General features: G+C 49.2%; 1 protein-coding gene across 3 annotated transcripts in view; it reads left to right on the forward strand.

Annotated features, from left to right (window-relative positions):
• Positions 1-14,840, forward strand: part of TMEM201 (transmembrane protein 201) — a 49,608-nt gene that overhangs the window by 26,602 nt on the left and 8,166 nt on the right. For all 3 annotated transcript variants that reach the window (XM_065575064.1, XM_065575063.1, XM_065575065.1), the window contains 2 exons: positions 6,945-7,168; positions 14,542-14,613. In XM_065575064.1, coding sequence (XP_065431136.1) covers positions 6,945-7,168; positions 14,542-14,613 — 296 coding nt within the window. The remainder of the gene's footprint in view (positions 1-6,944; positions 7,169-14,541; positions 14,614-14,840) is intronic.

Genomic DNA, 14,840 nt, shown 5'->3' on the forward strand with positions numbered 1-14,840 from the left:
TGGGTACCTGCTAAGCTGTACTGCTGAAGGGATAGAGAGCCCAGAGTGCTTTTAGCCAGATTTTTGGGATCTCTAAAAGGTTTCTAATCAAAACTTTCAAAGGCAAGACAAGCTTCTGGAAAATACTGGAAGCAATTTTATTTTAGCCTTAGAGGCTTTCGTCAAACACGCTGTCATGTTACTTTCACACTTCTGGGTGCCTCGGCAGGTGTGTGCTGCTGCATGTGGCTAGAAATAATCAGTAGAAATAACTTTTTTTTTTTTTTTAATGGAATTGCGCAATGCAGTGAAATCAAACTGTCAGTGACTGACTCACTGGAAGACTCCAAATTAATCTGCCCTGTCCTCCTTGTACCAATCTTGCCTAACTCACTGTAGCTCGTAGGCCCTTTCCATACCCTGGGTGATCCATACAGGGTGTACAGTCGTACTGGGTGAGTGGTTGGGTATTTTTGTGCCGTTAGATCTGGGTGGAAGGCTCTCATCTCTTGTTGCAGCCTGACTGCTTGCAGATGCTTTGACTGTCTTTGGAACTGCAGTCACCAGAGCTAATAAATAAATCACGATGCTGCCTTTTCATAGGGTCATTCTTGAAACGCCCAAGTCGGAATGCCATCTGGGCTGTTCACCACAGTGGGCCAGACCAGGAATTAAGGTGCTTTGCTCCCCTAATCTTCCTGCTGTGTCTCTTCTCAGCTGGACTGTAGATCAGTCAGCAAGGAAGCTTGTGGTTTGTTTTATCAGCCACCAAAGCAGGGCTGTTGCCTGAAGATTCCCAAAGCCTTTTAGGTCTGTGCACACACATGTGATCATGTGCCTGTACCCAGCCCAGGTGCTCCGTGCTTCTATCAGCCTCGTTTTGGTGGCACGCCAGCAGATCCAAGTGCAGGATGCAAACTGGGGCAAGGAAGGACTCTGCCTTATTAGCGTGATGCTACAAACATGCCGGGATAGTGGGTGGTGAGAAATGGTGGCTGGCTTTGTGCATCGGTCTAAACCTGGCCACCCTCTGACAAACTCTGTCTGTGAACTCTGCTCCTTCTACAGCCTCCGTTCCAAGGCTGAGGGAGGCAGTTGCTTCTCAGCAGGAACAATTGCTTCCGTGTTAGAAGTGGACTGATACACTAACTTCTACAACACTAAATGGCTTTGCCTCCGTTGGGACTGAGCTCGCTGGCTTGGACAGAGAGCCCGGCCTTCAGCTGGGCTAGCGCTTCTGTCCTGTTCCCTACCAACGGGGCTGGCTCGGTCTGAGAGGATACTTGGATGGTGCTTTATATTTCCAAGGTGCTTTGCAGACCTTGGCAGGGGAAGAGGGAGCACGAAGGATTTGCAGCAGGGAAACGCACCCAGCTGCTGCTCCTCTCCTTCCGAAACCTGCTTTGAGCCTTTGCATGTAAATTGACCCCCTTGCGGTTTTTACTTCAGCATATTTATATCCCAGCTTTCCCTTGCTATTAACCCTTCCTTCCCCTCCCTGGTACAAGTCTGTGGTGTGCATGAGCTGGGTGTGCCAGATGGATGGGGGAAGGAGGGAAATGTAACCTTTTTTTGTTGCAGTGTTTTGTTTTAACGTGTGCTCTTACTTTTAAAGCAAGCTGAAATTGTGTGATGCTAATAATCATGTTAGACGCTGCAGCAGGTATATATGTGGCTGTCATGTAGCGGAATTATTTATGCTCTTATTATAAAAAATGATATTAATACAATAGCTGGTGCCATTGCTCCAGCTTGTTTGACTCTGTCTATGAAATTGGGGAAGGGGGGGGGGGGGGAGGGGTTTGGCTTAATTTGTAAGAGCTGCTTGTGACCAGCATCCAGCGTGCGCACAGCTGGGGTGAAACGTGCAGCTTAACGCTTGAGGCTTTCATAGTAGTAGCGGATGTTCTCCAAAGGGACAGTATTCAGTTCTGAAGTGCACTTTAAATCCACCCCCCTGCCGGTGAGAGGCGGCTCTTCCAGTCCTGCATACTGTCCCCTATCAGGCAACGTTTTACTTACCCGATATTTAAAAGTACCTGTACAGTAGAATTGTGGCTGACTGTCTAGTAATTTTAGAATCACTGTAAACACTACTCAAGATACTAGATTATTGTTCATGACACTGAGTTTTAAAATAAACGGCTTCCTGGCCCTGATTATTTCCAACACCCGTTTGACTCCAAAGCCTTTTTTCATCACTTCGCCACTGCTGCTCAAGTGTTTATACATGCACAACATGGAGCAATGCAGTTCAGAGCCTGTTCTTAACCCCCTGGGGAGGCACAGAGAAGAGGTCACAGCTCTCTCCTGCGTTGCTGTGTTTTTAGGGGCTGATGTGGCTGCTTCCTTCACAGTGACTCTGTTCTTCCTCCTCTTCCTTCCCACCTGCCTCTATAAACTGCTTAGGCAAGCGTTCTATTGCTAGGCAGTGCCTAACTCACTGCTCACTACAGCTGGGGGGAAGACGTTACCACAGGACAAGCCACAGCGATGGGTGTAGTAGAAGGGGCAGGATTTTGCATCCACTAAGCTATGCTTGTTGACTTAAAACAGCCAGAGGACCTAACTTTGTTCACAGTTAGTCAAACCAAGAGTCCTTCTTCTGAACTCTCCTCCCCGTCGGTCAATGCCAGGGGCCTGATGCGCTCTACTCCGATTATCTGGCTGCTCTTGTCCTTCTTGACAGTAAGAGTTCCCATTTCAATATGGCACAAGGGGTATAATTTCCCTCCCTGCTTCCATTGTCTGGGAGACTGGAGACCCTCTGCCTGGGTGAGGTTTAGGACACAGTAAGGCTGTAGAGCCGCATGGTCTACAGGAAGAAAAGGAGGGAGAAATCTAACTCAAACAGTCGCTTAAATCCCAGTCATGGACTCTGAAAGTGCTGAATGACTAAAATCTTCACAATTCTCAAGCGAGAAAGCTCCAACAGCCAGTGAGCTAGACACCCTGTTCAGGCACAGAGAGGAGCTGTCCAAAATCAAACCCTTTGCCCCAAAACTTAGCAAGGTGTGGCGGTAGGAGAAAGCAACCTGACCAACCATGTGTGATGACTTGGATTATTTGTTCGCTGCTCTGGCCACTTTGTGCGTGGTGGATACTTCTCTGGGATGGGCGACTTCCACAGACGCATCGTCTTGTTTCATTTCCATCCCGGTCCAGCTGTGTACATCCGTTTCAGCTCCACAGATGGCGCTTGGATCTGGGTGCATGGGTTGGGGGAGTGGGAGTGCAAACATTAAAGGGTAAAGCTAGACTTGAGAAGCACAGCATTTGTTTTAGGCCCTCTGGAATCTAAGCAGAGGGAAGATTTTGGTTAACTGATAAGCTGCTTGCCTCTATTAAAACACATGTCCAGCCTGAGAACGTTACTGTAAGGTTGGCTGATGCAGATCTTGTTTAGCCTGATAGGTGAAACTAGTTGGATAGTTGAGCGTTTGTCCCATACTTGCAGATTGCTTTTAAAAAGAGAGAGAAATTTCAGCTGTTGACTCTGTCCTTTAAAGTGCAGTGATCTTTTAAAAATTAACCTGCTTGTTCTAGACAAATTTGTCTTGTTGCTGTATTGTCACTATCACCGCATTATCCATGAAAGAGAATGACATGTGCTTCATTTGTTTCAAAATGCTATGTAGCATAAATCACCATAAATCCGAGCACAGGGTCGGGGAATTCTGGTAACTACTCCCTGTTCTGCTTCCTGTATGACCTTGGGCAAGTTACTTCACTTTTCTGTGTCTGTGTTCCCATCTATAGTGGGAGTAACACTTTACCTCCACAGAGATGTTGAGACTAGATTAGTTAGATGTTTCAGCGTTCTGAGGTCCTCTGCAAGCAGGCACTACAAAAATGTAAAGTATTTCTCTAACAAGTTGATGCTCAGTCAGTGTAACTACAGGGCTACATCACTTTGCTCTGAAGTCACTTCCTTAACATCTGAGAGTCCCTAGACTTCTGACATTTCTAAGTAATGGGCCTGAAGTGTCCAAATAGATTGCTCTGATGTCCCGTCATTGCACTGTCTCTCCCATTACTCTTCATTGTATTGGCCGTTTGCTTCTCACCGCCCCTTGCTTTCCTCTCCTGTAGTTTAACTGTTTTACAAATCCTGCAACAGAACATGGGGCTATCTTGTTTAAAATTTGAATAAAGCAGGTTTTTCCTGTGACATCTTTCAAAAATACAATTTAAAAAAGCCACCAGAAACTAGAGTCTTGTCTACACTGGCAATTTACAGCGCTGCAACTTTCTCACTCAGGGGGGTGACACACACCCCCCCACCCTGAGCGCAGCAAGTTTCAGCGCTGTTAAGTGGCAGTGTAGACAGTGCACCAGCGCTGGGAGCTACGCCCCTCGTGGAGGTGGGGGGTTTTTTAGAGCGCTGGGAGAGCTCTCTCCCAGCACTCTGCCACGGACACACAAGACACATTAAAGCTCTGCCGCGGCAGTGCTTTAGCGTTGCCAGTGTAGACTAGCCCTAAGCGTGTGCCTGCCCCATGATTTTGATATTGGAGCCTGCGTAGGCATCGCTTTTTGTAGTGTCATGAGAACAGAACTCTGTGTGCTCCATAGTCGACTCTGTGTGTCTGATGCTCTGTAGATCACCTGAGCTAGGCGTACATATCCAGGGACTCTGATGACCATGGTTGCTTCAAAATGGCCAGGAGGAATGGAAGAGGGCGGAAATGGGAGTTACTTTTGATAGATGGTTGGTTAGGTTGATTAGAGGGCTATGAACCCAATGTAAAGGTAGGTGGTAGAATTGTGACATGTAATGCAGTTCTGCTAACTGCATATTTATTTGTATGGAGTAATCCTGTGGGTATAATGCTGGGAAAGTTGTCCTGTGTTGCCCTATTTAAAAAAACCAAAACGCATCCCTGTGGCATGGTTGTCCCAGCTATGGAAGAGAACCCTGTTATATAGTTGTGAGAGCTTTATTTTACAATATCTGACACTGGCATTTTTGGTATGTACGTCTTTAAATCTACATCTCCTCTTATGTTTTTAGGCCTGGAGCACTGTCCTCTAGCCCCCTCCTGAGACTTGGTTGGAAGCTTTCTGAAATGGTCCAGGGAACCAGACATGGGTGATGCGGGGAACCAGCTGGGGAGGGGCTAGTCCCCAGTCCTGTCCCTACCACCCGACGCTCTGCGCCCAGAGCATGGGGAGGGTGGGCGGCATGGCCCCGGCCCCAGAGCACCAAGAGGGCAGCCGCAGCCCGGGAGGGCGGGTGGCACGTGGCCGAACACCTCCGTTCACCCACGCCTGGAGCGACGGGAGGGTGGGCGGCGTGCAACTGAACCCCCTCTCTTCTCTTCTCCCCCCCCCCCCCAGCAACACTGAGCAGAAGCAGGAGGGGGGAGCCTGGAGGCAGAGCATGGGCAGCGCCACACCTGGCTGTTTTGGGGAGGCACAGCCTCCCCCTGCCTATGGTACTCGCCACCCATGAAACCAGGTGGCCAGGACCCAGGCAGTGTGAGTACCACTGAAAATCAGCTCGCGTGCCACCTTCGGCACCCGTGCCATAGGTTGCCTATCCCTGTCATAAGGCATTCTAGTTATCAACATCTGGTCAGATCATTAGCTGATCATTAAACCAGTGGAGTTGCACCAATAAACACCAGCGGAGAATCTGGCCCACCAACTGCTTTGAGCCCCAGGCCTCAATGTAAATTGATGAAATCCCCTGAGTATTATTCCACTGGAGTCTAAACATCACCTTCTTTTAGATCTTCAGTTCGGACGCTGAGAAACTTAGGTATTGATAGATATGTGATAATGGATCAGTAGACACACCAAAAATGTGTAACCCCCTGTCAGTGTCCTGGAACCAAGAAAAATACAAGCTCCCTTGCTCATCAGCAAGAGTTAACCCCTATAGTCCTAGACTTGTGAGTATTCTGCATTGGCCTAAATAAATCAGTTAGTCACATTGCTGCTGCATTTAACTGCAGCAAAAAGCAATACTTAGAATTACAGGAGGAGCAAACTGGCAGCTCTCAAATTTAACCTCCTATGAATGCTGTGATTCATGCTGGAAGTCATGGGAGAGAGCCGATGGTGATGGGATACTGCTGAAGCGGGCAACAATGTTGCTTTACCATGAGATCCTTTCCTATAGCGTAAGACCGTAGCCCCGTGAGTCAGTTGCACCTGTTTAACTGAAGATGCGATTTTTAAACTGGTTCACTTAAAACAGTGGTTCTCAAACTTTTGTACTGGGGACGCCTTTCACATAGCAAGCCTCTGAGTGCGACCCTCCTAATAAATTAAAAACACATTTTATATATTTAACACCATTATAAATGCTGGAGGCAAAGTGGGGTTTGGGGTGGAGGCTGACAGCTTGCAACCCCCCATGTAATAACCTCGTGACCCCCTGAGGGGTCCCGACCCCAGTTTGAGAACCCCTGACTTAAAACCAGTGAAAACTCCTGCGGTGGACACTTACTTCAGTTTAGCCTAAATCAATTAGGAACTGATTCAAGCGACACCAAAATAAACCACTCAAACTGAAGTAAGGGTCCACACTGGTTGTAAGTAAACCAGTTTAAAATCGCCCCTTTAGTTTAACAGGTGCAACTGACTCATGTAAACAAGGCCTAACATCTTAGCTTGTTGTGAACTCCTTTAACTGGTTTGTAGCCAGCCCCTGCACTGCCTAGAGGTAGGTGGACATGGTGGTTTTCTCAGTATTGCTGGAATAGAACGTCTGTGGGGTTCACATTGGCATCACTTGATGCCAACTCCTGATTAATTTGGTGCTATGTTCCCTGTGTAGATTGACTAGGCATTCACGTAATGCTGGCATCCCCACCAAGCATACCAACCCATACTAAGCTGCACTGCTGAGTGGAGATTTGTCGCTTTGCACTCTTGGTGCATCTGTCAGAGCACAGTGAGCAGTTGATGCTGGAATTTATCCCTTGCTGAATATCTGTCATGCATGTCATTTACAGGTTTCTTTCCGGGGATTCGGTCGCTCTGTTCCCCAACGGCTCTGGGATTGGCTTCCCTTGTTCCGCTGCCTCGCCGTCTGTTTTTATCCCAACGCCCCCCAGCATCCTCCAGCTGACGAATCAGCAGTTCTTCAGATCCCCACGCAGGGCTTCTTCTTCCTCGCTCCCTGGACGTCTGAACAGGGCCCTCTCGCTGGGCACCATCCCTTCCCTAGCCAGGACAGGTAAGGCGCGCACCACACTTCTACACCTGATGGAAATGAAAGTATAGCGGTGTTCACACTCAAGTGGGAGTCGGTCATGGAATCCCGCCCATTGTAATGTCACTGGCCTATTGCCGAATAGACTAGTAAGTCTAGTTAAAGGTCATTGTCGTGCACCTTATGATGTTGCTTGTAAAAGTGCAAACTGAATGATGGAGATATCCTATCTCCTAGAACTGGAAGGGACCTTGAAAGGTCATGGAGTCCAGCCCCCTGCCTTCACTAGCAGGACCAAGTACTGATTTTGCCCCAGATCCCTAAGTGGCCCCCTCAAGGATTGAACTCACAACCCTGGGTTTAGCAGGCCAATGCTCAAACCACTGAGCTATCCCTCCCCCCAAATGCTGGTGAATGCTGGTTATTTGGAATAAATAAGTGCACGCTGGTGGGCAGTGACGAATTGGGCATACACACTCTCTCCTTGCAGGTCTTACATTAGGTATCTCGTAGATTCTATAGGCACAGCATTTATAGCATAGTACTTGCTTCTAAGATGGTCAGCCTGCCGGTTCGGTATAACCGATTCTTCAAAGGCAACAGAGAGCCTGTAAGCTAGCGCTCGTGCACATAAGCTAATTCTTAATGCCCATGTGGCAGCTATTGATAAAGGTTACGTGTAAATGCTTTTCATTGATCCTTGGATGGTTGCAGTCCCTGTAGTGCAGAAGAGTACCATACAATGCTCTGCCATGACTGTTGCTCAAGCAGTTGATTTTAATACTAGACAACGAACTTCGGTATCATCACCACCTAGATAGAGCAAAAAGAACAGGAGTACTTGTGGCACCTAGAGACTAACAAATTTAAGAGTACTCCTGTTCTTTTTGAGGATACAGACTAACACGGCTGCTACTCTGAAACTAGATAGAGCAAAGAAGCTCTTAGCTTGGTAGAGTAGTAGCTGTGGGTGGAGTTCATGGAGGTAGGAAGCAGAAATAAAGACCACTGCCCCCACTGACTGACCAGCTTAATGTTTCTAGTTAGAGGTTCTCTTTGTGTTTTCCAGAGAGTTCCATTCCCCAGCAGTGGACTAGATTGAAAGTTATTAGTTCTCAGTATCTGTAATCACAAAAATCATGTGAGGAGAGGATCAGTCACTCAGATTTGTATTTCAAAAGTGTCACTATGTCTCCTTTAGGGCCTTTCAACCCAAAGCTCTCCATGAGCTGCAGGCACAGGGCTTGCTTTGCCCACTGCTGAAACAAAAGGCAGCGGTCGGAATATCTCAGCCCCACAGCACGGCTATCCCAGTATCAGGGATACCTCCCTGCGTGGTCCACTCCAGGAGTGCCCAGTCAGGACTCAGAACTGCCATCGCCTGTCTCTGGGTAGGGACGCTGTTTCCACTGCCTTCTGACCAGGAGTTTTAATGCTCCACAGCCCCTTGCCTTTCATTGTAATACCCCCAGCAAGCCAGACTGCCTAGTGGCCAGCACGGACGCTTTGCTTTCTCTCCGAGGGCGATGACAGGTGTGATTTACCAGTCGTATAAATTGCTGTTCTAAGCAAGCACATTTATTCCTGAAGCAAAAACATCACTGAGAAAACATCATAAAAACAATAAACACATTTAAACATACTAGGAGTCACCCATCAGTCTTATGGGGCCCTAGTAGGTCCAAGTCTTCCCAACTCTTCTGCAATTGCTGGGACCCTCCCTTGGACAGAAGATCCTGCCTTATAGTCAGTGTCTGTCTCAGTAACAGGCCAGTAGCAAAGGCCGGGATGGCAGAGTCAACCTTTCTGGGATTTGAACCTGTGGACCCAGGGAATTGTGTTTGTTGCAGATCTGATCCTTAGACCATTGAACCATCCTTCCAAAGGGTGTTTGAGGTAAGCGGCAGAGAGCAACGTTAACTTGTTACCCGCCGTCGGATTGAGCCTGTCTTTGAAAAGTGACTCTTGCTTAACAATCTCCTGGTTTTTTAAACCTCCAGCTTTCCCTGACTCAGGGCTCATCTACACGAGAAATTCTGTAGCAGCCCAGCTGCCCCATGGGTTCTCCCGTCGGCCTAGGTAATCCACCTCCCCGAGAGGCAGTAGCTAGGTCAATGGGAGCATTCTCCCGTCCAACTACTGCTGTCTACACTGGGGGTTAGATCCGTTTAGCTATGTTGCTTAGGGGTGTGGATTTTTCACACTCTTGAGTGATGTAGCTATACCAACCCAATTTCCTAGTGTAGACCAGGTCTGAGTTTTGCTCGCCCTTTCAGACCTTCAAGTATTTAGAAGATCTCACTGGACTCTAGACTGCTCATGTATCCGTTCAGAATTCCTCAGGATGGATCTCCGTGAAATGTAAGGTGGTAAACCAAGAAGTAACCAGCTTGTTAACTTCTCTCCCCCCTAACGCAGAGTGCTCTGATAGAAGCACTGCCTCAAGACGTCTGGATGGGCTAGATCTTCTCCTCAAAGCTTCTGGTCTCCAATTCCTAATAAAGGGGCATCCGGGTCTCTTGGGGCAGCTTAGAAAAGTTTACCCTCCACACTTGTGAAGAGAGGGAAAGATCAATCATTGAGACTTTTCTACGGGAGATGGATGGCAATCAATGTAGTGTGGGTCCTTGCCCTCGGTGGGAGCGCTGTTCCAACTCAGCTGTTGTGGGAGATCAAATTGCCTTTGTTCGAGGGTGGGGGGGGGAGCAAATATTTCACCCACAGGAGGTTGTACGATGCGTTAGAAGTATTTTTTTGGTGAGGGGAGGGAGGTAGGAAGCTTAATAAAAGTCAGAGCCTTAGAGTGGGGCATTCCCATCCTCCTTAGTAGCAGAAGCGTAAAACACACTGCTCAAATCTGTCATCTGGACCAGTGTGCTGTAACTGGAGCCAGAAGGGTCTGGGGAGAACTTACAGCCATCAGCAGGGTCTTGTATTCCATACCCCAGTCCCAGACCCGCTCTGGTAGTAGTTCTGAGTGTGTCTGAGGTCTTTTAAACACCCTAACAAGTGCCCCAGCCTGTGGTCTCCATTTCAGTGTTGAGATCCGGGTCTGTCTCGATTTACATGTATGCTTCCCACACACCCATTCTTTTTCTGGGGTGGTTGGTTTTTAGGAATGTGTTTGGACGAGGCAGGTGAAAAGAGCTGTTGAGTTTAAATAATAATAATTACAGTTTAAATCTCTTCATGTGGGGGAGAACCAGGCTGCAAAGCTGCACCGTTTTTTGGTTTGTTTGTTTTTTTTAATGTGAATTCAGTGCCAGTCAAAGGTACAAACTTGCTGTCTCTGGAGCTTGAAGACATCTAAAATAAGTGCAACCCAGGCAGCAATGATGCAAACTTCCCCTGCACGCTGCCCATCCAGCGTGCTCAACCTTCACCTATTGTGGTATCGTCTAAGAGTGAAAGAGTTCAGTTCTTGGGCCAATGACAGGGGGGCGTGAGCTAATTACGATCGTGGTTGTGGAAAGAAGTGTAGAGCTGTCTTTGTTTTAAAGTAACTGAACAAAAAGGGCCCGAGTCGCTTAGGGTATGTCTATACTACCCGTTGGATCGGCGGGCAGCGATCGATCCAGCGGGGATCGATTTATCGCGTCTAGTCTAGTTATTCACGTCGATGAAGTTGCGTAACTTAGATCGATTTCCCCGCCCCCCTCCCCCCCAGTGTAGACCAGGGCTAAGTTAGCTTATCCTAATCCGACTGAGGGCTTGTCTACATGACCAGTTACTGCACGGCCAGGTGGGCGTGAATCTGCAGTGCACCAGCTTGCTGAGTGGTAACTCGCTGTGTAAACTAGCCCTGATTTTCCTGTTTCTCACTGGCGTACATCTGCTTGCGGGTAAGGCTGCTTTTTCTCACTATAAACTGATGGGGCAGAGGATTGGCCCATCATTTAAGTCTGGTTTTATTGTGCACAAACACAGCCGTAGCCACAACCCTGCAATCCCCGAGTCTCCCGGCTTTGTACCGCTTGGCTGGTTGGGCCTCTGACAAGGGTCTGTGCAGTGCAGGGAAGATTTATAAGGCTGCTGAAAGATTCTCTCTTACCAGTGCATTAAACCTCGGCTTAAATTGTTCTTGAAACCAGCAAGGACACGCCACTCTCCATCCAAGGAAAGCTCTGCCGTGCCCTGTCAGTGAGTGATTATCAAGTGTCAGAGGCCAAGCCACTGATGGGTTCTAGAATAACACCACAGTGGTAAGAGCAGCCGAGCCGCTTTTGTTCAGTTTGGCTCGTGCTACCAGCAGCTCTCCTGGATCTATCAGGAGCAGTTGAAAGAACAGCCGTGCAAAACCCTTCAGCAGGACGGTGGCTTTTTGGCACAGCATCCTTCTTCCTAGTGCTTTACAACTGGGGACAGCAGGTGCAAATCTGCCATGCAGCTGTGATTCCTTCCGCCACATACACACACCCCTCACCACCACCATCACCACCCTTGTGTGGTCCATACTTTTGCACGGCTTTGCAGCTCCAGGTTGAGGCACAGGGGCTGAGCAGTGCATGGAAGCTTGCCCTGTCTGCCCTGCATCTCTTTGGCGCATAACAGGGCTTTCAGTCTCCAAACCCATTTGGCATCTCTAACAATATTTATTTAAATAGCTTTGTCCCAAAGGACAATGTAAGGCCTGAGGTTTTGGGTATAACGCTTGGCTTTCCTGGTTCTAGTTGCTTTAGCTGATCTTTACCATAGGTTCCTTGCTGCACATCCAGAGACGCAGATGGAAATTTGTGTGATTCTGTCACTAGAATGTGAATCTAGAGAGAGAGAGTTGCGTGCTCAGTTGTGCAGGAGAAGGTGGAATCTTTTCTCTACCTTCCATCCTTTAAAATAGTGACAAGCAAATGCATGGCAGGAAATGTGAACCTAATGCCCCTTGGCTCCCTGGTGAGGGAGCCACATGCAAGCGATTGCTGGGAGCTGGTATTGCTACTTTCTAAAATAGCACTGAGCCAGCAACACATTTAAGGTGCTGCGGGGTTCCAGATCCAAAAGTCCGTGCCAAATCAGGGGACTCTCCAAGCACAGGACTTAGAACCTAAAGATCCTGGCTCGGTTTGTCCTTTTGCAATCATAGAGAACTGGAAGGATCTCTTGAGCAGAGATGGGATCCTGAAAGTAATGAGCACCAAAATAAAGTCCTGTAAGTTACTGGCAAATGGTGCTGTGCAGCAAAGAGTGGTAGAATCTTCTTCTGGTGTCAGTTAAGCCACAAGTCTCCTTGCCAGCTTCTTTCTTTTTCCTCTTCCTGCTGCCTTCTCAGACCCCCTCCCCAGCTCCTCGTCAGGCCAGCAGCTTCGTGTTCATTTAAGATACAGAGGAACTCAAACAAGGATAAAGATCCTCTTGGGAAGCACCAAGGGTCACACATTTGTCCATAGCTGTAGAGCAAAGGACCATGCTGAATGCCGCACCTGCAGAGGCTGTCTGGGGAACATGGTGTGGGGGAGCACAAGTTCCCCTCTCTCACTGCTGTGGGACTCTCAGCCTGCCTCCTACCCAGAACTTTTTTGAAGTTTGCTGGCTGCCTCTGTTCCCCTGCAGCTAGGCAGAGAAGGGATCCCTCAGGGAGGACTTGTGCACTCTGTGTGCTTAGATTTGCCTTTGCACTTCTCAGGCATTCAGTTGGTGCTGGCTCCCTCTACAGCATTGAACATTTCCAGCTCAGGCAGGAGAACTGAACCATAAAAGGCAGGGGATGCAACTCAGAAATAGTTACTTAGCAGCCTTGGTCACCAGAAACGCTCTGACACAATGCAGCCATTGCTCAGACTCTCTGGGAAGCTGAGACACATGGTGTAGTAATAATACCGTATGTTTCTTTCTCTCTCTGATCCCAAATAGTTTAACCCTAGTTTTGCCAGTCAATGAAATGCAGCCACTTCTAGGGGGAAAGGTGACAGTTGTTCAACGCCACACTGCACAGCAGAGCAGGGAGTGAGAAGGGGGAACATTGAATTGAAACTGGAGGGCTCTTCACTTGGCAGAGGGCAGGACCCTGAGGTGACACTCTATAGGGTCTTTGTCACGGAGTGTGGGGGAGACAGGGCCCTGCACCCCCAACTTCCTGTGAATCACTGTGACTTTCAGCCAGCTAGTAGAACAGAAGGTTTATTAGACGACAGGAACACAGTCCAAAACAGAGCTTGTAGTTATAGAAAACAGGACCCTTCAGTCAGGTCCATCTTGGGACCTGAGGCCAGACCCCGGTTCTGGGCCTCCCTCTCTTTCCCCAGCCAGCTCCAAACAGAAACCCCCTCCAGCCGTCTCACCCAGCCACACACCCTCCTCCCGCATTTGTCCAGTTTCCTGGGCAGAAGGTGTCACCTGGCCCCAACCCACTCCTGGGCTCAGGTTACGTGCTCAGGTATCCTCCCTCAAGAGAAGTCGCACCCTGATATCCCACCACCATCCAGCACCAATGCAGACAGTACCAGTAAAACTCCCACACAACATTCCCGGGTCAATACTCCCCACTCCCTACTCCATCACGGTCTTAAATGGGCTTTTGGTCTGAGCCTTATCTTGTGGGCGGGGCAGACCCACCGGGGGGGGCGAGTAAGTGGGGCAATTTGCCCCGGACCCCGCAGGGGCCCCATGAGCCGTGGTCTGGTGGCGGTCCAGGTCTTCGGCAGTGGAGGGCCTTTCAGTCGCTCCAGGTCTTCGGCAGCATTTCGGCGGCGGGGGGCCCTTCAGTGCTGCCGAAGACGCAGAGCGACTGAAGGGCCGCCGAAATGCCGCCGGGTGAGTACAAGCGCCGCAGCTCCCCCATTTTGCCCCAGGTCCCCTGAATCCTCTGGGTGGCCCTGGGGCGGGGTGCTATGGGAACCAGTCTGGAGGGGCTTTAACAAGGATTTAAGGGAAGGGAAGAAAGGAGGCGCCGAGAGGAAGCAACATGGGGCCAGGATCATGCTGACTGTGGAACTAGAGCTAGAAGTGGCTTAGCTCTGGTCCATGTAGCTTTCCTTTGGGGTCCTCCGCATGGGCAATGCGCCAGCTGTCACTTACACGGGGTCCCCGAATGCCGCCCGGCCGCCTGGGTCCACATAAGTGAGTTGAGTTTGTCTTCAGCAGCGTGCCCTCTGGTCACCCTCGGTGGGGGGAAGCCAGCTCTGTAGAAAGAGAGGTGGACTGGATGACTGAATGCTCAAACCCCTGTGCACGTCAGGCCTGTGTCCCCTTAGCCACAGTGAGACAGCTGGGGGCTATGAAGTGCCCCTTCTAGCAGAGCACACAACAGTCCTGGGAGGAAGCTGCTGGAGCGGGTACGTTTACCCTCTACTACAGCCTCCCCTTGTCACCTGTGTTAGTGAGGCTGGACAATACAGGTGCTTTTCTTGGTGCTTGCTACAGTATTTAGCACCTGTGCTGAGTTTCTTTGGTTTGCTTTTTAGATTCTGGCTACTTGTTCAGTGGAAGCCGCCCGGCGTCCCAGGGATCTCAGTCCAAGGAGTCGCCTGCATCAGGTAAGGGCGAGAACTTGCAGTGCCGAGGCTCCCAGGGATTGAAATGATTTGCTAAAACATACGGTAGAAGGTTAACCCTATTTCTTCCCCATCTCTTCCCTCCTGCCAACTTTCCAATGAAAGGTCAGAGTAATCGTTAGTAAGATTGCAGTAGCGCCTGGTAGCCTGAACTGAGACTCAGACCCTCATCACGCTGTACTTCCACACAGTAAGGCAACCCCTGCCTG

The sequence above is a fragment of the Chrysemys picta genome, chromosome 21 (genome assembly GCF_011386835.1).
Source record: "Chrysemys picta bellii isolate R12L10 chromosome 21, ASM1138683v2, whole genome shotgun sequence".
Taxonomy (NCBI): domain Eukaryota; kingdom Metazoa; phylum Chordata; order Testudines; family Emydidae; genus Chrysemys; species Chrysemys picta.